The 24,385-nt window shown below is 41.2% G+C and overlaps 1 protein-coding gene across 1 annotated transcript in view; it reads left to right on the top strand.

The window, feature by feature from the left end:
* The first annotated feature begins 223 nt into the window (after positions 1-223).
* Cdc45 (cell division cycle 45) overlaps positions 224-24,385 on the top strand; it is a 31,759-nt gene continuing 7,597 nt past the window's right edge. The window contains exons 1-13 of the mRNA XM_046421052.2: positions 224-479; positions 627-686; positions 2,043-2,135; positions 3,745-3,882; positions 5,139-5,285; positions 13,022-13,077; positions 14,465-14,513; positions 17,054-17,115; positions 18,502-18,552; positions 19,904-20,023; positions 20,960-21,091; positions 21,355-21,453; positions 22,837-22,998. Coding sequence (XP_046277008.1) covers positions 429-479; positions 627-686; positions 2,043-2,135; positions 3,745-3,882; positions 5,139-5,285; positions 13,022-13,077; positions 14,465-14,513; positions 17,054-17,115; positions 18,502-18,552; positions 19,904-20,023; positions 20,960-21,091; positions 21,355-21,453; positions 22,837-22,998 — 1,220 coding nt within the window. The 5' untranslated portion in view covers positions 224-428. The remainder of the gene's footprint in view (positions 480-626; positions 687-2,042; positions 2,136-3,744; positions 3,883-5,138; positions 5,286-13,021; positions 13,078-14,464; positions 14,514-17,053; positions 17,116-18,501; positions 18,553-19,903; positions 20,024-20,959; positions 21,092-21,354; positions 21,454-22,836; positions 22,999-24,385) is intronic.

The following is a 24,385-nucleotide window of genomic DNA, read 5'->3' as shown; positions in this document are numbered from 1 at the left end:
CTAACTGCCTTCTCAATTGGTATATAATTTAGTTTAATTTATGGATTGAAGTATATTTTCCTGAGGTTCCCAGCGTGAGGCGGTAGGCTTCTCTTCCCAAAGTAAAGATGTCCGCCAAACGTGGGGGTTTCTGGGTAAATGGGAGTCAGAGTTGAAGTGGGCAATCCTGTTTACGTCCTACCTCAGAAATGAGGCTTCTTCGCCGGCTGGGTGGGCGGGGATGGGGTACTTTTCCAGCCTCGAATGGCGGAAGGCGATTGCCTTTCCCCAAAATGGCCCAATCATAAAAGAGGAAAGGCGAGGAAACAAACAACCTATTGGTTGGTTACCTGGGCCAATCGGAAGGGCTGTGATTTGGCGGGAGTCTTGACCGCCTCCGGGGCTCTTGGTGTCTCAGCCCCAGCCGAGGGTGTTGGGCCGCCGCTGCTATGTTCGTGTCCGATTTCCGCAAGGAGTTTTACGAGCTGGTTCAGAGCCAGGTGACTCCCAGTCCAGGACCCTCGCTAAGGCCTTGGGTGGGGAAGAAGGAGTGAGGACGTGAGGCCATGGGTGGGCCAGGCCAAGAGGGCTGGGAGTAGCCGGGGTTCGGGTTACCGTACTCAATCCACCCGCTCTTGTCCAAACAGAGGGTCCTTCTCTTCGTGGCCTCGGACGTGGACGCTCTGTGCGCCTGCAAGATACTTCAGGTGAGCTTTGCGGACCAAAGGAGGGCGAGCGAGGCTAGAGGTGAGGGACTTCTGGGCAGGAGCAGAAGATGAGGTGTAAGGCAGGCCTAGGATGGGAAGGAGCAGGGCGGGAGGTGAGGAGCAGGTGAGAGAAGGGCGACTAAGAGGTCACCTCCTTGTATAGACAGTCTTGGAGGTCAGAGAAAGATTACGTAAAAATACTTATTAGTATCTTTTTATAACAACCCAGGCGGAAAAAAAAAAAGATTTAATTTGGGAGACCTTTGAACCTGTAGTGGCCTGTCAAATGTGGGGTTTGAGAGAGAGATGAATCGGTGACAACAGAGAGTATAATGTTGTCATAATCAGTATTAGAAACACAGGAGTCCATAGTCTATTACGGAAGATTATTAATTTGATTTTTGATATGGTTCACTTTTTCTGCCTTTATTATTATTTTTTATTCTTTTGGGATATACATAAGAGTGCATTTTGATGCATTATAGATATATAGAGTATAACTTATTCTAATTAGGTTCTCATTCTTGTGGTGTACATGATGTGGAGTTACACTGGTCATGTATGAACATGTATGAACATAAGAAAGTTATGTCCAATTAATTCTACTGTCTTTTCTCTTCCCATCTCCTCTCCTTTCCCTTCAATCCACTTTGTCTAATCCAATGAACTTCTGTTCTTCCCTTCACCTCCTTATTGTATATTAGCATCTGCATAGAGAAAACATTTGGCCTTTGGTTTTTGGGGATTGGCTTATTTCACTTAAGCATGATAGTCTCCAGTTCCATCCATTTATCAGCAAATGCCATAATTTCATTCTTCTTTATGGCTGAGTAATATTCCATTGTGTACATGTACTACATTTTCTTTATCCATTCATCTGTTAAAGGGCACCCACTTTGGTTTCATAGCTTAGCTATTGTGAATTGAGCTGCTATAAACTTTGATGTGGTCCTTTCACTATAGTATTCTGATTTTAAGTCCTTTGAGTATAACTGGGTCAATTGGTGGTTTCATTCCAGGTTTTCTGGGGAATCTCCATATGGCTTTCCAGAGTGGTCACAATATATGGTACACTTTTTACATTGAGCCTGGGTCAGGAATTTTTCAGAATACCTGGAAGTAAAATCAGATTTTCTCACAGTGTTTTTCTTTGGTAATTTGACAAATTCAACAAAATGACAGATCTATACATTTAACAGTCACATCCCTACCACCTGGCTTCTTTCCTTAGTGTTTTACCAATATTAGCTTATCCCATATTTTTTGTGTCTCAACCCAGCTAGTTTTTTCTAGGGCATTTCAAGGTAAATTCTATACATCCTAAATAAGATAATCTTTGAAAAAACTCTCTCTCAGGCCCTGTTTCAGTGTGACCACGTGCAGTATACACTGGTTCCAGTCTCTGGGTGGCAAGAACTTGAAACTGCATTTCTTGAACATAAGGAACAGGTATGAAAGATATGTTTTAGAATAAATAAGCTTTTTGTACTCAGTTCCAATTCCTAATACTTAGCTGTCTTTGTAATTTCCCAGTACGTTTATATTTAAGTATCAACTTTAATAGGCAATGTGGAAGAGAAAAGCATGCTATGTATACTGGTGACTTACTCTCAAGCGGTAAAGACAGAATTAACCAAAAAAGATAGTGAACATGGACAGCATATAACTTTGAACTTATTTTGCAGAAATCTGACTCTTCTTAGAGTCACCTTTGTTTGGAATTTAGCAGTTTAGCCTCACTAAAATTATTATTATTTTGGTAGTGGCAATTGAACCCAGAGATGGTTTATCCACTGAGCCACATCCCCAGCCTTTTTTACTTAACAGTGTTTAGTTTTTGTTTTTGTTTTTTAACATAGTGCTGAGGATCCAATTCAGAGCCTCACATGTGCTAGGCAAGCACTCTACCACTGACCCACAACCCCAGTCTTAGCCACAGCCCTTTTTAATTTTTATCTTGAGATTGGATCTTGTTAAGTTGTTTATGGCCTTGCTAAATTGCTGAGGCTGACCTTGAACTTGTAATCCTGCCTCAGCCTTCCAAGTCACTGGGATTACAGTCATGTGCCACCATGCCTGGCTAAAATTATTTTAGAATACACAACTATCATATATTATCTCTCCAAGAAAATGCATTCCAGTTTCTAGTTTTAAATCTAGGATATGTTCTCCCTTAGGATTTTCAGCATAGAAACTAGGCTGACTCTTACCTCTGCATGGGGCAAAGATGGGACATTGTGGGGCCCATAGGGAGGGCATGGAAGAGTGTACATGGAGTCCCTGGATAATGCTAAGACTTGTTGTGGCAGGGATAAATAATCTCTTTGAGTTTCAGTCATAAGAGACTGTACCAGTGGGTATCCACAAGGAAAGGTTTTGCTATAGTTATACAGCACAACTTAATACTTACATGCCCTGAAAATTATGTGCTATCTGAGATTTGCCAAAAACTTAAACCCATGCAACTCTCTTAACACAGAGAGTTGGTGCAATACCATACAATAAGATCTGGAGAAACCACATTACACATTTTATGTCTTAGATTCCCTTCATTAGCTTCTTTTTTCGCAATATTGGGGATTGAACTTAGGGCCTCCTACATGCTACACAAGCACTCTACCACTGAGATTCATCCCCAGCCCTTTTTAAATTTTATTTTGAGTTAGGGTCTGGCTAAGTTGTCCAGGCTGGCCTCTAACTCGAGATTTTCCTAACTTAGCCTTCCACATAACTGGGATTACAGGGATGTGCCACCATGCCCAGATTCTTATTAACTTCTTGACCATGTGCCTGAGACTTGGGTTTGCTGAGCCTCAGTGTGTTCCTAAGAAAGTGGACTTGCCCCAAAGCTTACTTCACAGTATTATTTTAGAAAAGAAGAACCTATTGTGTATGTTAAAGCACTTGGCATAAGCCAGCCTTGGCCACTTCTCAAGCCCTTTGCCATTCCCTCTGGACCTTGCCACATATCAGGGATTTAATGTATCTCAGCAAAAGGATGTAGAGTTCTAATGTGGTAAAGTGAAGTTACTTTATAATGTCTCACTTCTTTTTTCAGTTTCGTTATTTTATTCTCATAAACTGTGGAGCTAATGTAGACCTATTGGACATTCTTCAACCTGATGAAGATACTATATTCTTTGTGTGTGATACCCACAGGCCAGTCAACGTTGTGAATGTGTATAATGACACCCAGGTATGCAAGTCTTTGGGCCTCCCTTCTGTTATGCTCTCCCCTCAACCTGTCTATACCTTTTAATGCCATATACAGTGTTTTACCTGGTCTTCTTGGCAAGTGTGTGTCCAACTCCCCTACGGAATTGGGAGTAACCTAAGTATAAAAACCTGGTCATGTCCATCTTTGATGAGAAACATGGCGCACCTAGTTCTTGGGTATGTGCTAAATGAATTGGTGAAGTTTGTGAAATGTATTTGACCTGGAAAATGTAAGGACCAGAACTTTGTAGACTTAAAAGTACAGTTTCTACTGTGCTTATCCTTTGAATCCCTGAGCTTTAAGCGTACAACCTGGCTCAGGGCAGCCACTTACATCCTTTGACTTGATCTTTCACCCACAAGGTGTCAGACCCCAAAATTCTCATAGGAGAAATCTCTCCATAATAAATCAATCTGGAATTGCTTTTAGAGACAATAGATGTATTCACTTAGGGCTAGTCCATTTTGTGTTGCTATAAGAAAATACTTGAGGCTGAGTTCCTTTAAAAAGGTTATTTAGCTTACAGTTCTGGAAATTCAAGAGCATAGCACCACATTTGCTTAGTTCTGTGAATTGCCTCATGGTGAATTGCATCCTAATAGTGGGAATGTGAAAGAGAGAGACAGAGATCAATCATGTAGCAAAATAGGTGAGAAAGCTTGGTAACAACCCACACTCGCTGGAATTAATCTACTCCCAAAAGATCTGACCACCCCTGATAAACAACATTAATCCACTTGTGAGTGTGGAAACCCCACAACCCCATCAGCTTCCACTAGTTTCCACCTCTGAATGGTTCTACCATTTCAATACTGCCACAATGGGGACCAAGATTCCAATATATGAACCTTTGGGGGCATACCATATCCAAACCATAGCAGCATCTTCACATCTTCCATTAGCACCCAAGTTGAGGAACATTCATTTTGTTGATTTGTGGCATAAGAAGGAACTGTTTTTCCTGACTCAAATAGTAGGTGGTTTTAAAAAAGTTGCTTTCAGATTTTCATAATTTCTACATTGCAACTTCAAAGCCTCACTAAGTAGTAATGAAAACAAGAATAAACCTGAGAAGTCTGGAACTCTTTTCATACAGGTGACTCTTTGTATATATAGGAAACTTATGAGTCAGCTAATTAGGAAATATTAAGATTCTACAAGGAAAAAAAACATCATGATGAATGGTTTTCTGTTGAGGAGTGGAGAAACTTGATTGTTTTTTGTTTTAAACTTAGATCAAATTACTCATTAAACAAGATGATGACCTTGAAGTTCCTGCCTATGATGACATCTTTAGGGATGAAGAAGAAGAGAATGAAGAACATTCAGGAAATGACAGTGATGGGTCAGAGCCTTCTGAGAAGCGTACACGGTTAGAAGAGGTATGTTTGGACCTCTCATCATATTCTGGAGAAACTTAAATTCTCAGAGTTCAGAGGTCATTTCCAGAGCCTGCCTGGCCCAGGGTGGTAACTGGGAGCAGCAGAACAGTGAGAAGTAGAAGAATTAGCAGTATAATACTGACCATGGGCTTTACTATCCCCGGCTCTGGTTTCAGGCAGATTACTGGATTTCTGTGGGTTGTGGCTTCCTTATCTATACAGTAGGATCCTATCAGATGAAATAAAATTTAGGACAGCTCAGCAATATGATTAGGCAGCACACTTTTTTTTAATGATATAGAGAAATAATAAATGACAGAAATGTCCTCTCCCTTCTCCTCTGCCCTTACAGAATCACTCTATGCAATCACCAAGGAGTCATATGTCTGTCCCTTGACCAGGCTTACTTTCCAGACAATGACTCTGGGAGAGACATCTTGTGTGTGAGGATATGAGTGGGTTTTGCTGTGTGGGCCTTGAGTCTGAACTACTTTGCAGTCTTGGGCTTGACCAACAAGAAAGGCATGCCCAACACTATGGCTTCTGCTAGAAGTAGAATAGCAGGTGGGAAGTCCTCTCTAACATCAAGGTCTGTTGGCCCCTGATCCTTGATGCCCAGCTTAGAATTTGCCTCTGGAATATCTTAGGGTCTGCCTTTCATCCTCAGCCTGACATTTCCAAGGCATATTTTTTTTTGTTTTGTTTTGTTATTTGTTCTAATTATTCGTGTTATACATGACAGTAGAATGCATTTTTGACAGTCATATATAAATAGAGTATAACTTCTCATTCTTCTGAATGTACATGATGTAGAGTTACACTGGTCGTGTAGTCATATATACGCATAGGGTAATAAATGTCTGATTCATTCTACTGTTCTTCCTACCCCAATGCCCCCTCCCCTCCTTTCACTCCCCTCTGTCTAATCCAAAGTACCTCTACTCTTCCCTAGCCTGCCCCACTTATTGTGAATTATCATCCACATATGAGAAAAAACATTGAGCTTTTGGTTTTTTGGGATTGGTTTATTTTGCTTAGCATGATATTCTCCAGCTCCATCCATTTGCTGGCAAATGTCATCATTTCATTCTTTAAGGCTGAAATATATATACCACATTGTGTGTGTGTGTGTGTGTGTATCTCTATATATATACACACACATATATCACAGTTTCTTTATGCATTCATCTGCTGAAGGACACCCTAAATTGGTTCTATACTTTCGCTATTGTGAATTGAGCTGCTATAAACATTGATGTGGCTGCATCACTATAGTATGTTGATTTTAAGTCCTGTGGGTATAAACCTCCAATCTCTGCTTTCCATAATTGTTGCACCAATTTGCCCCCCCATTAGCAATGTATGAGTGTATTTTTTTCCCCACATCCTCGCCAACATTGTTGCTTATGTTCTTGATAATTGCCATTCTGACTAGAGTGAGATGAAATCTTAGAGTAGTTTCGATTTGCATTTCTCTAATTGCTAGAGATGTGGAACATTTTTTCATATATTTGTTGATCGATTGTATTTTGTTCTTCTGTGAAGTACCTGTTCAGTTCCTTAGCCCATGTATTGATTGGGTTGGATTTTTTTGTTTTGTTGTGTTTTTTTTGCGTGTGTTTTTTTTATGTTAATATTTTGGAGATTAATGTTCTATCTGAGGTGCATGTGGTAAGGATTTTCTCCCATTCTGTAGGTTCTCTCTTCACATTATTGTCTCCTTTGCTGTAAAGATTTTCATTTATTGGTTTGTTTGTTTTTTGTTTTTTGTTTTTTTTTGGTACCAGGAATTGAACACAGGGGCTTTTAATGACTAACCCAGTCTTTTGTTGTTGTTGTTGTTCTTTTTATTTTTTATTTTGAGACAGGGTCTCACCAAGTTGCTTAGGGCCTCGCTAAGTTGCTAAGGCTATCTTTGAACTTGTGATCATCCTGCCTTAACCTCCCTAGCTGCTGAAATTACAGGCATGTACTACCATGCCCAGCTTATTTATTGATTCTTGATTTTACTTCTTGTGCTGTAGGGGTCTTATTAAGAAAGTCAGTTCCTAAGCTAACATGGTGAAGATTTGGGCCTACTTTTTCTTCAGGGTCTCTGTTCTAGTGTTTAAGTCCTTGATCCACATTGAGTTGAGTTTTGTGCGGAGAGGGGTTTAATTTCATTTTGCTACATATGGATTTCCAGTTTTCTCACCACCATTTGTTGAAGAGGCCATCTTTTCTCCAATGTATGTTTTTGTATTTATGTGGGTTTGTCTCTGTGTTTTCTATTCTATACCACTAATCTATGTGTCTGTTTTGGTGCCAATACCAAGGGCATGTGTTTTAATGCCACTGTTTGAGCTATATTTGGGACATTCAGGACAATCTCTATCTGGAGAATAGTCCATGTCCTTCAAAGCTAAGTGGCAAGTTCTTCTCTCCTGACTTTCTTTCCTTTGGCTCCACCACTTTCAGTAGAGCTTTGAGGTAGTCTCAAGGGAAATCTCCTGAACCCACTCTCAGATCTTGGTTCCTCTTGCCCAGTTCTTTATATGTTTCTTCTATTTTCTGGCAGACATTTTGGTCTTTTATCTTCTGGTTTCCAAGACTTCTTTTTTGTTCTCTTCTTTTTTGTTCTCCTTTTCTATAGCATTCCTTTACTTTTTTCTTTCTTTCTTTCTTCCTTTTTTGTTTCTTTCTTTCTGTTGTTTTTGTTTGTTTGTTTGTCTTTTGGTACTGGGAATTGAACCCAGGGCACCCTAGTACTTTCTCCCATTCCTTTTTATTTTTTTATTTTGAAACAGTGTCTTGATAAATTTCTGGGGGCGGGGGGGGGGGTGGTCTTGCTGATTTGCCCAGGCTGGCCTCCAATTTGCAATCCTCCTACCTCAACTTCCTGAGTCACTGGAACTTCAAGTGTGTGCTAACATACCTCACTTTTTTTGTTGTTGTTTTGTTTCTTTTTTTTTTTTTTTGAGACAGGCCTTGCCATATTGCTGAGGCTGGTCTCAAAGTCCTGAACTCAAGCAATCCTGCTTCAACCTCTCAAGTAGCTAGGACCATAAGGCATGCACCACAGCACCCATCAACATTCCCTCAACTATTGATGAGCTGCTTTTTATTGAGCCCTAAATATTAGTGTCTAGTGGGGTTTTCCCTGGAAACAGCTAAGAGTCTTGGAACTTTCCACTCTAATTAATTATGTGCATTATGCTTCTGTGGTACTAGGGATTGAACCTAGGACCATGCACATGCTTGGCTTTTTTTTTTAATTTTTGACTCTTGTTCCTTCGTGGAGTAATTTAACTTGTTCCACCATCTATGCATTTTCTAGAATTTGTAAGTTAGAGGCTCGATTTTAATAAGATTAAACATTTTTGAGAAGACTACTTCTATGTAATTAAGATTTGTATTTGATTTATGTGTGTGTGTGTGTGTGTTAGAGTATATTATCAGAAATATTTTATTAATGGGATACACACTCAAGGGGTTTGGGGACAATATATTATAAACTTTTTTCAAAGAGTTTTGCTATAAAGAGAGCATAGGAGCTGGGCATGGTGGCGCATGCCTGTAATCCCAGCAGCTTGGTAGGCTGAGGTGGGAGGATTGTGAGTTCCGAGCCAGTCTCAGCAAAAGCGAGGCATTAAGCAACTCCGTGAGACCCTGTCTCTAAATAAAATACAAAATAGGGCTGGGGATGTGGCTCAGTGGTCAAGTGCCCCTGAGTTCAATCCTTGGTACTCCCCGTCCCCCCCCCCAAAAAAAAAAAAAAAAAAGAGCATAGAAGGCATGGGGTCAAGAAAAGTTTTGTCTTTTAAAGGTAAATTTAGAGCTGGACCCCAGCAAAGATGTCATTCTTCTATAATAAGCATAATTACACTTAATCTGTATGTGCCATTATATCCTGACTCAGGTCACCTGAGGTCAAATTTTGAGCCTGCCATTACTTGCTGTGTGACCTTTGGTAAAATGATTTCACCTCTCTTTGCCTCTGTAATATGAATAAAATAATCAAATTTAAGTGTTTTAGTTTCTTACTGTGTTAGACAAAATATCCCATAATTTAGCAGCTTATTGCAACCATTTTCTTACACTAATAGATTCTGTAGGTTAGGAATTTGGGCATTGCTCTGCTGTATAATATCTGAGGCCTCATCTCAGAACTAAGAAACTGGAAACTGGAATCATGAGAAGTCATAGCTTTCATGTCAGATATCTAGGATGCCAGGGTGGCTCCAAGCCAGGACCTTCTCCCCATTGTATATATCTTCCATACAATCTGGTGGCTATTCCATTCTTCCGTGCTCAACATGGTGAATATTCCATTCAATTAGGCAGCTACTGCATGGCTATCCTGACCAACTTAATAGTCCCTCAGCATCCTATAGCCACAAGAAGAGTGAATAAGACTTTACAATGCACCATGTTTGGGAGGGTCTAAGAAATCTCAGGCCATGTGAGACAGCAGCAAATGTGTTTTTTGCTGTTGGATAGAGTAGAAATGTCATTTACTGTTAATTCATAGTGGTTTTGAGTTCTTCTGTTTGCTGCTTTTCTGTTTAGTTATTCTTTCAATTTTTTTTTTTTTTTTTTTTCCCGTACCAGGACACTTAACCACTAAGCTACATCCCCAGCCCATTTTTTTTTTTGTTTTGAGACAGAATCTCTCCAAGTTGCTTAGGGCCTCACTAAATTACAGAGGCTGACTTTGAACCTGCCATCTCCTGCCTCAGCCTTCCCAGTCACTATGATTACAGGTGTGTCAAAGATTCAAACTATAATTGTAGATTTGTCTATTTCTCTATTCAGTTTGATCAGTTTTTACTTCACATTTTATTTTATTATTTTTTTAAATATTTTATTTGTTGTTGGTGGCCCTTTATTTATTTCTTTATGTGAGGCTGAGAATCGAACCCAGTGCCTCACACATGCTAGGCAAGCATTCTATACTGAACCACAACCCCAGCCCCTACTTCACATATTTTATAGCTCTTTTATTTGGTGCCTACACATTTAGGATTGCTGTGTGATCTTGGATGTTTGACTTCTTTTTTTGTGTGTATTTAGTGTCCCTCTCTTTTTCTCTGATATTACTATTGCCACTTCTTCTGCTTCACTCTGATTAATATTTGTGTATTCTAAGACTTTCTTTAGTTTTCCCTTTATTTCTGAAAAGGTTTGGTTTGGTTTGATTTGGTTTTTTTTTTTACAGTGCTAAGGATCAAACCCAGGGTTTCACACATGCTGGGCATGTACTATACTGTACCCCTAAACTACAGCCCCAGCCCTCTGAAATATATTTTTACTAGACATAGAATTCAAGGCTAATAGTTATTTTCCTTTATCACTTAAAAATATTGTGCCACTTCCTCTGATCTCCATGGTCACTGATGAGATATCCTCCTTCAAATTATTTTCCTTTACAGGCAAAATATCATTTTTCTTTGGCTTTTATTTATTATTTTTTGCTTTAGTGTTCATAAGTTTAATTGCATGTCATGATGTGGATTTCCTGGGTTATTCTATTGGGTTTCACATATAGATTTATGTCATTTTTTTGTCTTTTTTTGTGTGTGTGTGGTGGTGGTGGTGGTGGTACTAGGGATTGAACCCAGTGGTACTATACCACTGACCTATCTCCCCAGTTCTCTTATTTTTTCTGGGTCTCACTAAGTTGCCAAGATTGGCTTCAAACTTGATATCCTCCTGCCTCAGCCTCCTGGGTAGCTGGGATTACCTGCATGTGCCACCATGCCAAGCTAGTTTTTTGTCTTGCCAAATTTTCAGCTGTTACTTTTTAAAATATCTATTCAGTCCATTCTCCTGTCCCCCCAGGACATTTATGACACCTTAGATCTTTTGTTACAGCCTCACAGGCTCCTGTTGCTCTGTTATTTTTTATTTTTTATCTAACTTTGTTCTCTTGGTCAGACAAGGTAATTTCTGTCTTTCTTCCTGATGACTCCTACATTCTGCTTTAAGCCTCTTTCACTGAGTTAATTTAAGTACAATTGTGGTATTTTGGGTTGTAAACTTTCCATTTGTCTCTATATCTGCTGTTTCTTTGCTAAAACTTCTTGTTTTTCTTTTGTTTCAGTTATGTTTGCAATCACTTGTTGAGGCATTTTTATGATGGCTACTTTAAAATCTTTGTCAGATAATTTTAGCATCTCTGTCATCTTGGTGTTGGCCCCTTTGGGTTGCCTTTTTTTTCCCCCCATTCACTTTGAGATCATCCTAGCTCTTGGTGTGATGAGGGATTTTTGAGTGAAACCTAGACATTTATTATGTTATGAATCTCTGCATCTTTTTTAATCTCCTAGTTTACTTTTTACTGGTACATTATAATTAAACATAATAGTGGGATTCATTTTGCCATATTCATACAAGCACATAATTTCCTCAATCTCCTTTCTAGGTCTTATTTAAATTTTCTGTTTAATTTGACTCTCTCTGACCCTCCTCCGGCATGCCTAAGAGATGGGTGATGCCAAGTAGAGGTAGTTCATGTTTCACACTTGATCTTTATAACACGTAAGGGGAATGGCTCCTTTGTATCATTGGGCAGTGAAGGTACACGCCCCCTACTTTCTCTTTCTGACACCACCTAGCAAGATGGGAGAAGGGAACCTCACTATTGAAAAGTGAGGGCGAAGTTCTGATTCCCTCACCACTGGAGTGGGAATGGCAGTCTCAGCTTCCTCCTTGGCTCTTCTGCCCCTGGCAGAGATTTGGGGTGCATTGTTACAGCTTCACAGGAGTGGGCGTTTTAGCCCCTGATCAGCCTTTTGGGTGATATTGACTGAAGTGGTTAGTGCATAAAACTTTTCTGCCTGGCAGTGCTGCACCTTCTTTGTCTTTTGACTAGTGAGAGCAGCTTTTGTTGGGTAGTTTTTTGTCTGAATCTATTAGTGTTTCCAAATTGCCAGCTTCTTTAGTTCAAATCTGAGATACATGAACTAACAAGAAAACCCAGAGTACGTGCCATTATTTCATTCCTCAGGCCCCTTTTTCCTAACTGCTCTACCTTTGCCTCTACCTTTCAGAGTCTCACTTAGCTTGTTTTTATCTATAATGTCCAGGGACTTTAGTCATACCTAGCAGACATAGGGGAAAATATTTAAACTCTAACTTCCCTGAGGCCAAAGTATTGGGACCGTGGATTTTTTTCTTTCTTTCTTTCTATCTTTTGCAGTACTGGATTTAACCCCAAAGGCAATCTACCACTGAGCTACACCCCCAGTTCTTTTCTATTTTTGAGACAGGGTCTTGCTGGGTTAGCCAGGCTGGTTTTGAACTTGTGTTCCTTCTGCCTTTGCCTCCCAAGCCTCTAGGATTACAGGTGTGCTCCATCACAACTGGCAGGGACCATAAATTTTTAAAAACTACCATACTACCTACCCTACCTCTGTGGTGAGGATTAAATGAGATTGTAAAATCAGAATTGTTGCTTACACTTGGGAGATTGTAAATCATAATGGGGACCTAGATACAAGGCAGTGTGGGCTTATGCTATGGATAGCTGGGATGAACAGATGCAGAATGTAGAGTAGAGCCAGTGCTAGGAAAGTCTCTGCTTTTCTGTCCACCATATCTGCAGCATGTAGGGGCCAAAAGGGGTCGGAGTTGACCCTTGTTCTTCCTCAGAGGTCTGAGCCCAGTGGCTTCTGCTAAATTGTAATCTTCTTAGGCTGTGGGGATAAATTCCTGGCATTGCTGATAAAGTTTTTGTTCTCTTGTCTCTATCTCAGGAGATAGTGCAGCAAACCATGAAAAGGAGGCAGAGGAGAGAGTGGGAGGCACGGAGGTGAGTTTTGTGCATCCAGTAGCTCCCCCAGTACCAGGATCCCATTCTCCTTGAGCTCTGTGGTGCCATAGATACCTTTTATTTTTCCTAGGTGTTGCATGCATTTTTTTTCCGTCTAAAGACAATTCCTTTAGTTTTGAATCTCAGGGCCAACTGCTTCAGAAGTGAGCCTGTGGCTACTTGCATCAGATGTGAGTTTGAGTCACCTCCCTTATTGCTCTCTGGTTCCAAGAGTGATAGACCCAAAGTTCTCCCAATTCTATGCCATTTGTTAGGGGTGATGGCCCTTGGCTCTTTTTAATTAAGTTTTTTAGACGTGTATATTTTTATTTACAAAATCTATAAGTGAAGTAGATGCCAATTGTATAAATTCTCCTTGGAAATAAAGTGTAAATGGAAACTGAGAATTGAGTTACCCATAATTCCTCTCTCTATTGCAATTGTAAGAAAAACAAAATTTTTAAAAATGAAAGTATTATAAGGATTATTCTAGCTTGAGATGAATATGTAGCAGTGTCATTGAGATGGGCACTAGGGGAATTCCTTGCTAAATCTCTCCATTAAGTTCTCACTGGGCCATCTGCCTGTTGTTTCCTGCTGTTCCAGTTGAGGTAAAGAGCCTGTCCTCTTGTCCTCTGGCTGTAGGAAGGAAGGCTGCCCCCTCCTATAAAAAGATAATGTGAAATTACGTCACCTAATTCAAAGAAATTCTGGGTTTGGATTTCTCTTCCTGAGTTATCCATACTTATACATATTTATATAATCAAAATATGCATCTAATTTTGCATTTTTCCAATTAATATAGCCATTTCAATAATTGTGAACAGCCCTTATAAACTTCTTAGTACTTAATAGACAATTTCCCTTCTTTTTAAAAAAAATCTTTTTGTATTAACATATATTAATTATACATATTAATAGGTTTAGTGTGATATTTCCATACATGTATACAGTATGTACCTATCAAATCCAACCCCCCTGGATTCAATCCCCGCACCACAAAAATAAAAAATAAAAAAAAAAGGTCAGGTTTTCTCTCTGTTATCTCCAATATTCTGCTATCACAAGACTGTAAGGCTGCAATGAAGAACTTTGTACACACGGTATGTTTTTCTTAATTGTTCCTTTGGATTGTTATTTTGGGTTAATTTCTCAGAAGTGGAATCCTAGAACCACGTTGTTTTACACTGTACATTGCCACAAGCAATTTATGTCTATTTCACTCTCTACTGAGTGTTGTGTAAATACATTCTACTAAAGATCAATAAGTGAAAACAAATAGTACCAAATAGTACCACAATTGTATTTCTTTAAAGACTGTGAAGTTTCAGCATTTTTTCAAATATTCAGCTTCCTGTTAAAGGACTCACCTTTTATGTCATTACAGAAGAGACATACTCTTTGACTACGAGCAATATGAATATCATGGAACATCGGTAAGTCAGGATAGGTATAACTCACCAGAAAGTTCTGATTCTAGGGGTCATTATCATAAAACAAGAGGAAGGAACAGAGGTTTTAGAGCCAAGAAAATCTGGTTTGACTCTGAGATCCACATTTCTACTTCCCTTGGGCAAGTGGTTTATCTTCTCTTGAGTTCTTCCTTGATAAAGTGAAGAGAATACAGATAGTTCCCAAGTTATAATAGTTCACAATTTGTTTATTTATTTACTTACTTACTTTTTGGTTGTGTGAAAACCATGCATATTTAGTAGAAATTATGCTTCTAATTTTTTTAGAGATGAAATCAGTCTCACTATGTTGCCTAGGCTAGACTTGAATTCAAGCAATCCTCCTGCCTTAGCATCCCAAGTAACTACTAATATTTTTCTAAAGATAATTGGTTTATTTTTTATTTAAGAATCAGGCAGCCGAGTGCAGTGGCTTACTCCTGTAATCCCAGCAGCTCAGGAGGCTGAGGCAAGAGGATTGTGAGTTCAAAGCCAGCCTCAGCAATGGCCAGACCCTAAGCAACTCAGTGAGACTAAATAACATACAAAATGGGGCTGGGGATGTGACTTAGTGGTCGAGTGCCCCTAAGTTCAATCCCCAGTACCAAAAAAAAAAAAAAAAAAAAAGGCAATACTGCATTCCATAAAATATAATAAATATTCTACATACATCAAATTTTGAATTTTGATGTTCTCTTGGGCTACTGATACTCTTTGGCAATGCTGGGCAGTGACACCAAGCCAAAGCTCCTTCTAGTCAGTTATGGTATCATGAGGATATACAACCAATACTCTGTAGTGTACCATGTAGACAGATTAGGTATTTTCAACTTCTGATAGGTTTGTTGGGATATTCCTGAGTTGAGGAACATCTGTAATCCTCATTTCAGAGGCAATTGTTAGGATGGTTCCTTGCATCCTATAGGTGTGCAAAGAACAGCAGCTATTATATTTGTTCATCAAAAACATGTAATCCTCTGTGCCAGAGGATAAAACCTTAGACTTACAATGGCATATCAATGTGTGTATTTTATAGAACAGATTTTTTTTAATTTTATAACTTTTTATTTTATTTATTTATTTTTATGTGGTGCTGAGGATTGAACCCAGGGCCTTGCATGTGAGAGGCAAGCACTCTACCGCTGAACCATAACCTCAGCCCCTATAGAACAGAATTTAATATAAAAAACATACTGTATTGACTCTGTTCTTGTTGAGCAGAGCTCAAGGCCATAAGTAGTCCTAGAAAATAAGTTTTCAGCTGGGCACAGTGGTGTACATCTGTAATCCCAGTGCCTCAGGAGGCTGACGTAGGAGGATTGCAAGTTCAAAGCCAGCCTCAGCAACTTGGTAGGACCCTATGTCAAGAAATAAAAGGCTTTGGGATGTGACTCAGTGGTTAAGCACCCCTGGGTTCAATCCCTAGTACCAAAAACAAAACAAAAGAAAATTTTTCAATAAAATATCCTATATATATAGTCTTAGAAATGGAGTCTCAAATCTTGAACTCTGAACACTGTATTTCCCATGTCCCTTTTATTTTCAAGGTTTCATTGTCTTTTTTGTCTTTTTTTCTTATTTTTTTAGTTGTAGATGAACACAGTATCTTTATTTGTTTATTTTTATGTGGTGCTGATGATCAGACCCAGTGCCTCACATGTAGGAGGCAAGTGTTCTACCACTGAGCTACAGCCCCAGCCCTCCATTGTCTTTTGAAGGATCATCTTTTGACCCTCTCTGCTCTATCCCAGCAAATGACAAAATTTTAAGCAGTGGATAGGGAGGGTGTTGATGGGCACTCAGAAAAGATGCCCATCTCCCTCCATATATGTGGATAATTCCCTTTGAAATCGTTTTTCTGGAGGAAGCCCAGGATCTTACAGCTAAGAGGACTTTAGAGTCTTGATCAGACACCAATTCTCCCACAGTCTCCTACCAAACCCACATTCTCTGTTGGGCCTGCTAAATGCTTCCATCTGTTGACTGCCCTTTTGGAAAGACCTTTACTGGGGTCCAGAGGCTCTTCCCTCTTTAATACGCAGGTAACTGGAACAAGGGCCCTGCCTCACCTGGTCTTACCTTCCTTCTTTGAAACTGCCAGCCAAGTAGAAGGAGGGCAGATACAAAGCCAGGCAAACAGTGTGTTCTTCTGACATCCAGGTGTAGTACTTGCCTCAGATATCACCAAGGAACCCTGTGAGATATATAGAGGTCCTGCCTAATGCTGCACCTGGGCTGCCCCCTGGGTAGCACTTTCTTCCCACTCTTCCCTTGCCAACAACAAAGTATACAGATAATAATGACTTTAAGTAGTGGAGGAGAATGTACAGGTCTGTTGAATTCTCTCAGTCTTTCTCCCCTCAGTTTAATGTGGGCTTGTTCATCACATTAAGCTGAAATCCACCCAAGCACCCTGGTCTTCAGGGGCTTGACTGGGACTCTGCTGGCCTAGGTCTGGCCTAGTTGTGTTGCCTTTCTCATGAGTGCAGCCGTTTTTGGCCTCAGGCTTCTCTGCTTTCTTGCAGTCAGCTATGGTGATGTTTGACCTGGCATGGATGATGTCCAAGGACCTAAATGACATGCTGTGGTATGTAGCCCCCTCCACCAACCAGGAATGTCTAAAACAGCCCATCTGAGATTATGTATGACCCTGGTCTTCCTAACCATGAAGCTCTGGGGACTTTACACAAACTCAGGGGGTGAAAATTGGGACTGAAGTGCAGCTCCGCCCTTCCTAATTCATTGCTTAGCCTTGCACTTGGTAAATTCAGGCAGCCAAAGGAGTGTGATATTTGAATGAGGCAGCCTCACTAAGCATCCTTGCAGCCCTGTCACATGGTAAAATATTACACAGAAAATGGTTCTGATTTCTCTCTGCAGATTGCAGACCTGCCTAAGCCAGTTACTGTCAACTTGGGTTGATCTAGAAATAAATTCTACATTTTCTCTGAGTGAGAAGTGTGTAGGTGTGGCTGACTCCATCACATTAGCCTGCTGCTTGGGGTCCTTGTTTTCTCCTCTGCAATACGACATCTACCAAGGCCCTCCTAGCTTTCACCACCCACTCCGGTAATTATATTGGTCTTTGTGGAATTAGGACTTTAGGACAGCCAATGGAGTTGTGTAGAACCACCAGTAAACCAAGGAGTTCTGTCCTTGCCTGAATGTGAGGGTGCTGGCCTGTTGGCCTCTGCCAGTCTTCAGCTCTTATCCCTGTACTGTGTGTCAGCGCTTGTTCATGTGCCCACCAACTATCCTCAGTCTGATGGCTTAGTCCTGAATTAATAAACACCATTCGCATTAACTGGAGGCAAGCTGTAGCCTAAAAGGTCCTCCTTTGGCTTCTTTATCACCCTGAGAAGTCCACTAGATGGAGCCAGTGGTTGGAGGAGGGAACAGCAGCCCTGTAACAGTGACATTGTACCTGACTACCATGTTATTTTGGGATTTCTGTCCCAGAACCACTAGCAGCCTGGCCCTAACAGGAGATGAAGGGGAGCTGGGCATGGGTGTTTACAGCGTGTCTTTCACTGGATACTCTTACTAGCATAAGCCTAGTATCTTCATGTCTAATCTGTGACAAAAACACAGAAAACTCAATTATACTGGCAGATGCCCTAATGGTTCTTATCTGGCCTGTGTCAGTTTATGCCTGTCCAATCATTGCTCTGGTGCTGGGAGCCTAACCTTGTGTTTTCTTCAATATCCAGGGGAAAATCTGGCCTGAGATAGCCCCTGGTCCTTTAGACAAAAGGTACAAATTTAATATGTTATCATAATAGAAAATAAGTTCAAAGATTATTACTTAAGATTTCCTGGGCAGGGAATGCCCAGTGAGTTGGGAGGCCATGCTGACAGGATACTCCTGGGTATATTGAGCCAGGGCTGTCCATCCTGTTACCTGGCTCCATAACACAGGTCCTGCCAAGCCCAAGTGGGATGTAGTCAGCTCCATTACCTTCTTTCTTTCTAGGTGGGCCATTGTTGGACTGACAGACCAGTGGGTACAAGACAAGATCACTCAGTAAGTATGTGCTCCCTTATTTTCCAGGGTTAGCCCTATCCTGTGACTATGTGACAGCGTGAGTTTGCAGCAGGGAGGAACATCACTGTAGGTTCCTGTGGAGAAGAGGAGGGAGCAGACCTTCCTTCTTGAGATGTGCCCTTGTCACCAAGAAGAACTTAGTGTCTGTGGCCTGCTTTGGCCTCTTCATCACCCTGAGAAGTCCACTAGATGGAACCAGTGTTTGGAGGATGGAACGTAGTCTCCCCTGTTCTGGTGCTGGGGCTTAGAGGCAGGTGCTGAGGGGTGGCCATGGGAGACCATGGGGTGTTAAGGGAGAGATGAGAATTAGGCAGATGAGGGAAGAAAGGTGGAGCTGGGGAGTGAGGGTGCCAGGGAGTTTGAGTTTGATCACAAGGGCAAAGGAAGGCTCCAGAGAATTTTAAGAAGGGCTGATATGAAGCAAAGTCTCTTTTTGCCCCTTGATGGATGTGGAAGATTCTCCATTCATTAGACTCAGAGCTGAAAGACTATCCCAGGACATGGACACTGGGGCAGGGGTGGAGCCTTGAACAGTACCATGTATCATTTCCCATCCCCTCTTTTTCATGGGATAGCTTAGCCTCCTCTGGCCATCATGTGGGACATCTTAAGAGAATCGACAGGGACCTCAACCCTGAGGTGCTGATCCTCTTCCAGGGGACACACAAAAATGTTCCTGAGCGATCTGGCATAGCCACTGCTTGATCATTAGATTCCACTTATAGTTTGAAGAGGCCCTATGCATGTTATATCCTGCTTCCCCTGCCCCACCCAATTCAATCCTGCTGGTTAAACCAGGAGCTTGAGAGCCCCAAGCCTCAGACCTGGAGCCACTGCTTGGACTGCCGCATTACCACAACCTACCACCTCTCTGCGCCACAGTCCCCCTTCTATGAAGAGCAGTATAGGGTATATACATGTATAAGGTAGGCTCTAGAAACAGTGGCTCAGGCAGTGGCAGGTTCCTGTCCTCATCTGAGGTGAGGCCTGTTGTCACCATCCTGTTTGGTGGCCCTCTGGGACCTGGAATGGGAGCTGCCCACCCTGGTGCACTTAGTAGCACTTCCTGTGTTGACCTGTATTTGCTGTCACTTATGGAATCTGTCTACTTAATTATGTTGGCTAGCAGCCTGGCCAGGTCTCTGCAGTACCCACCCCCAAGTCATATCACATACCACCCAGCTACTCCACCCTGCCCAGCCCATTCTGCTCTACCCTGGCTACTTGGTATCTATGTAGTAGGTGGCCATACTTCCTCAGTCGTTATATAGGGATGGCCTGCATGGTGGGCAATAAGAAGATGGTCCAGCCTGTGGTGCTGTCTTTACAGAATGAAGTACGTGACAGATGTTGGCATCCTGCAGCGCCATGTGTCCCGGCACAACCACCGAAATGAAGATGAGGAGAACACCCTCTCTGTGGACTGTACACGGATCTCCTTTGAATATGAGTATCCTTGTAGCCCAGGCCTTCAGGCTTCAGGTAGCATCACTATCTCCAGTGTTTTGCTCAGCAGGTGCTGTTTGCTTAGTCACTGGGTGGGGCCCCTGCCTACTTCCCTTTGTTATTACTCACTTGGTTGTAAAATGAAGCTGTTGCATGTTCCACCATTAGTTCTTCCCCTCTAGATCCCAGATCCTACTTCCCTTCTGGCATATTTGGTAGCCACAGAACTGTGTGGGTTGTGTGGGAAGCCACGGAGAGTTGAGGTAGAGGATAGCAACTCTTGGGATCCCAGAGTTGGGAGGAAGGGAATGGCATGAAGACAGGATACTCCAAGAATCCAGAGAAGTGGTGGCAGGGTGCCAGCATGACCATGGAAAGCAGGCAGTGCTAGCATGAGTCCTGTGGAGGAGAGGCCTGTGATGAGGACCATCCACAGTCACAACCATGCTCAGGGGACCATAAATGGTGAAGGGTGAATTCAAAAAGAGGGTTGAGGGTGGAGGCTTCTTGGTTGGTGTCCTGATGGAGTGCTCTTAGAAAGGATAGATGGTGGGTAGGCTGAGCTAGGTGGAGCAGGCAAGGGCAGAACAGGATGGCAGACATTCTTCCATGTCCTATGTTGCCACCACTGTTCTTCATGACCACAATATAGGGCATTCAGAATCCCTGCACCTCAGTTTCTCCATCTATCAAAGTAGGATAATAGTGTACCTCACATAGTCCTTATACAGGTCAAAGAGCTCCAGGTTACCCTTATCCAGGCAGCCCCCCATACCTGGTTATGAATGCAAGCTTATCAAGGGAGGGCCCCATGAGAAGAGCAGGCCTCTGCTGAGAATTCTGAGAAGGGCCATGCACTGACAAGGTTGTGAGTCATTGTGCATCTTCAGGTGGGTAGCAGGCAGTGGGTACCACCTATATTCCTTGACTTTGGACTCAGCCTCCGCCTGGTGCTTTACCAGCACTGGTCTCTCCATGACAGCCTGTGTAACACCAGCTACACTGCAGCCAGGTTCAAGCTGTGGTCTGTGCATGGGCAAAAACGACTCCAGGAGTTCCTTGCAGACATGGGGTAAGTGACTGCTTTGGTCTGCTGTCCTCCACCTTTCCTACCTCCCCATGGAAAAAGCCCTCAGCTTTGTTGTTACTCACTTGGTTGTAAAATGAAGCTGTTGCATGTTCCACCATTAGTTCTTCCCCCTCTAGATCCCAGAATGTTCAGCATGTTCTAGGACATCCCTCAATGACTTGCATGATGACCCCATTACAGTCTTCTTTCCATACTGTTGGGGTGTTAACAGTCTCAGTCATATGCCTTGGGCTTGTTCATTCCAGGCTTCCTCTAAAACAGGTGAAGCAGAAGTTTCAGTCCATGGACATCTCCTTGAAGGAAAATTTGCGGGAAATGATTGAAGAGTCTGCAAATAAATTTGGGTAAACATTTTTTTTCCTTGATTAAGCTTGTTTAAAGTTATGGCTTCTGTGGAAAAACAGAGAGGACCGTTTGTAACAAGTAAGATGGATAGAATCAGCATTTCTTAAATCTCATATTTAGTTATCTTCTTCATTCTGTCACTTGGTTCCCATTTTTTATATATTTTGTTATACGAAATGCATCTTTTGGTGGTTTGATTTCTTTTTCTTTATTTTTTTAATAATAAAGACTTCATTCTGACTGATTTAATTTCACAGATTTGAACTAATTTCAAATAAATATTGCTGAGTTCTGTCTAATTCCATGAAAATATTTCTTACGATAAACAAAACAGAATTCTTTTTGTTGTTGCTATTCTTATTGTTTGGGTTTTTTTTTTTTTTTTTTTTTTTTTTTTGTAACCAGGGATTGAACCCTGAGACTCTTAACCACTGAGCCACATCCCCAGCCCTTTTTTATATTTCATTAGAGACAGGGTCTAGCTGAGTTGCTCAGGGGCATTGCTAAGTTGCTAAGGCTGGGTTTGAACTTGCCATCCTCTAGCCTCCCGAGTTGCTGGGATTACAAGTGTACGCCACTGCACCCAACAACTGAATTTTTTACTACCAAAAATAAAGCTAGGGCTTTTGCTTTAGCCATATTTCTGAAATAATGCAAAAATAACCCTAAAATGTACAAATGAGTATGATCTGAATCTGGCCATTCCTGAAGTGTTCAATTCTCTTTGGGTTAAAAAATATATCTTCTGGGGCTGGGGATGTGGCTCAAGCGGTAGCGCGCTTGCCTGGCATGCGTGCGGCCCGTGTTCGATCCTCAGCACCACATACAAACAAAGATGTTGTGTCCGCCGAAAACTAAAAAATAAATATTAAAATATATATATATATATATATATATCTTCTTAAAGTGCCCATGAGGTTTAGGAGCCTTAAATTCTGAGGCTGTGGTACAGATCTGTGAGATTAACCAAATCCTTCTTCACTGGAAATAGGAAACAGGCCACTAGAGCCATGTCCAGGTGAGCTTTTTTTGCCAAACCAGGTCCTGAGTACCATTGAAACCTTTGTGTCTGAGTCCTCAAGCCCCAGCCAGCTCCCAGCACATATGCTAGGGCATTAGAAATGACCCTATCTGTACCATTGGCCCAACAGCTACTTATTGCTTTGCCCTAGGTAGCCAAACAGCTGTGGATGAGGTACTCACCTGCTCTGTGCTGCAAGGCTGGCATGTCTGGATATTCTGACCCACCTCATCCTCTGAGCAGAGTGGTCATGATAAGAACATTAATAAGGACTTTTGAGAGATATCAGGTCTTCTGCTATCTCTGTGAAAGCTTGGCTACCACTTGTGGATGACAGCCACATTGCTTCCTCCCTTGACAGGATGAAGGACATGCGTGTGCAGACTTTCAGCATCCATTTTGGGTTCAAGCATAAGTTCCTTGCCAGTGATGTGGTCTTTGCCACCATGTCTCTGATGGAGAGCCCTGAAAAGGACAGCTCAGGGACGGACCACTTCATCCAGGCTCTGGACAGTCTCTCCAGGTAGTAGATGTGACCAGGGGCTCCTTTTGCCTTGTGGGATGTCTCCAGTTAGTCCTCAAGTTCCAACTGTACAGGGATGCCTATAAAAGGTCCCCCTACAAGGGATCCCACTGGCAAAAGAGAGACTTTGTCCTGCAGAAACTTCAAGTGTGAGTTGGAATCACAATCAATGGAGTGGGGTGCCACAATCATGCTGCCTACACAGTTTTTTGTCACTTTATAAATCCTTTTTTTTTTCTTTTTGAATTTAACTTTTTTCATCTTCTTTATTAAGACATTGCTGTATTTATTCATTTTTGTGTTTCTTCTTGAATAAGTCTTCATTTATCAGTTGTTATTTTATTTCTAATCCCCACTTCTGAGATGACCTCTATTAGTTTTCCATGTCTTCTAGCATCCTATGAAACAGAACATGCCAGTTTTGTTCTGTTTTTAAGGCATGTCTTTCTAGTATACTTTCACTGTCGAGAGGGATGTTATTCTGCCTCTTATTCTTTTATTTATTTATTTTCTCTTGTATTGACTTTGAGGGTTTTGATCTCTATTTGCAAATTTCATTCCCCAAACTTTTTTAGGAAGAGGCATGATTCAGATAGCTTTTCTAACTTCAGAGAGCTGATTTTGTGCAATGGTAAAAAATAGGGGGTCCTGCTTTCTGGGATTTCCTGGGTCTTCTCACTAACATACTTTTTTTAAACAGTATTATTGAGATATAATTCATGTACCAAACAATTCACCCATTTAAAGTATATGATGTATCTAAAAATAATAATAATAAAGTGTATGATGTTATGACTTTTAGTATAAAGTACATCCATAACCACTGTCTAATGTTAGACTATTTTCATTGTCCCCAAAAGAAATGTCACAGCACTTAGCTCTCACCTCCCAAATCCCCCATCCCTCCCAGACATAAGCAATCACTTTCATAGATTTGTTATTCTGGTCATTTTGTATAAATGGAATTATACAGTGCATAGTCCTTTATCTCTGACTTCTTTCAGTTACCATAATGTTTGCAGGGTTCATCCATGGTATAGCTTATATTGGTAATTCATGCCTTTAATTGTAGATAATATTTCAATGAATGGATATCGTTTACCAGTTCATTAGTTGATAGACATATGGTTTGTTTCCACCAGTTTTTGTGTAGTCATGTTTTCATTTCTCTTGGTTACATGTCTAAGGATGGAATTGCTAAATTACATGGTTATTCTAGGTTTAACCTCTTGAGAAATTTCCACAGTGGCTCTCTCTACCCTTTTACATTCCCAGCAGCAGTATATGAGGGTTCTGGTTTCTCCATATGTTCCCCAACTTGTTATTGTCTGTGGTTTGGATTATAGCCATCCTAGTGAGCATGAAGAAGTATCTTACTTTTTATTTG

This window comes from Marmota monax, unplaced genomic scaffold (genome assembly GCF_021218885.2).
Source record: "Marmota monax isolate L192 unplaced genomic scaffold, Marmota_monax_Labrador192_F-V1.1 WCK01_AAM20220418_F8-fsc00157, whole genome shotgun sequence".
NCBI classification, from domain to species: domain Eukaryota; kingdom Metazoa; phylum Chordata; class Mammalia; order Rodentia; family Sciuridae; genus Marmota; species Marmota monax.
This window is presented reverse-complemented; position numbering and strand designations above follow the sequence as displayed.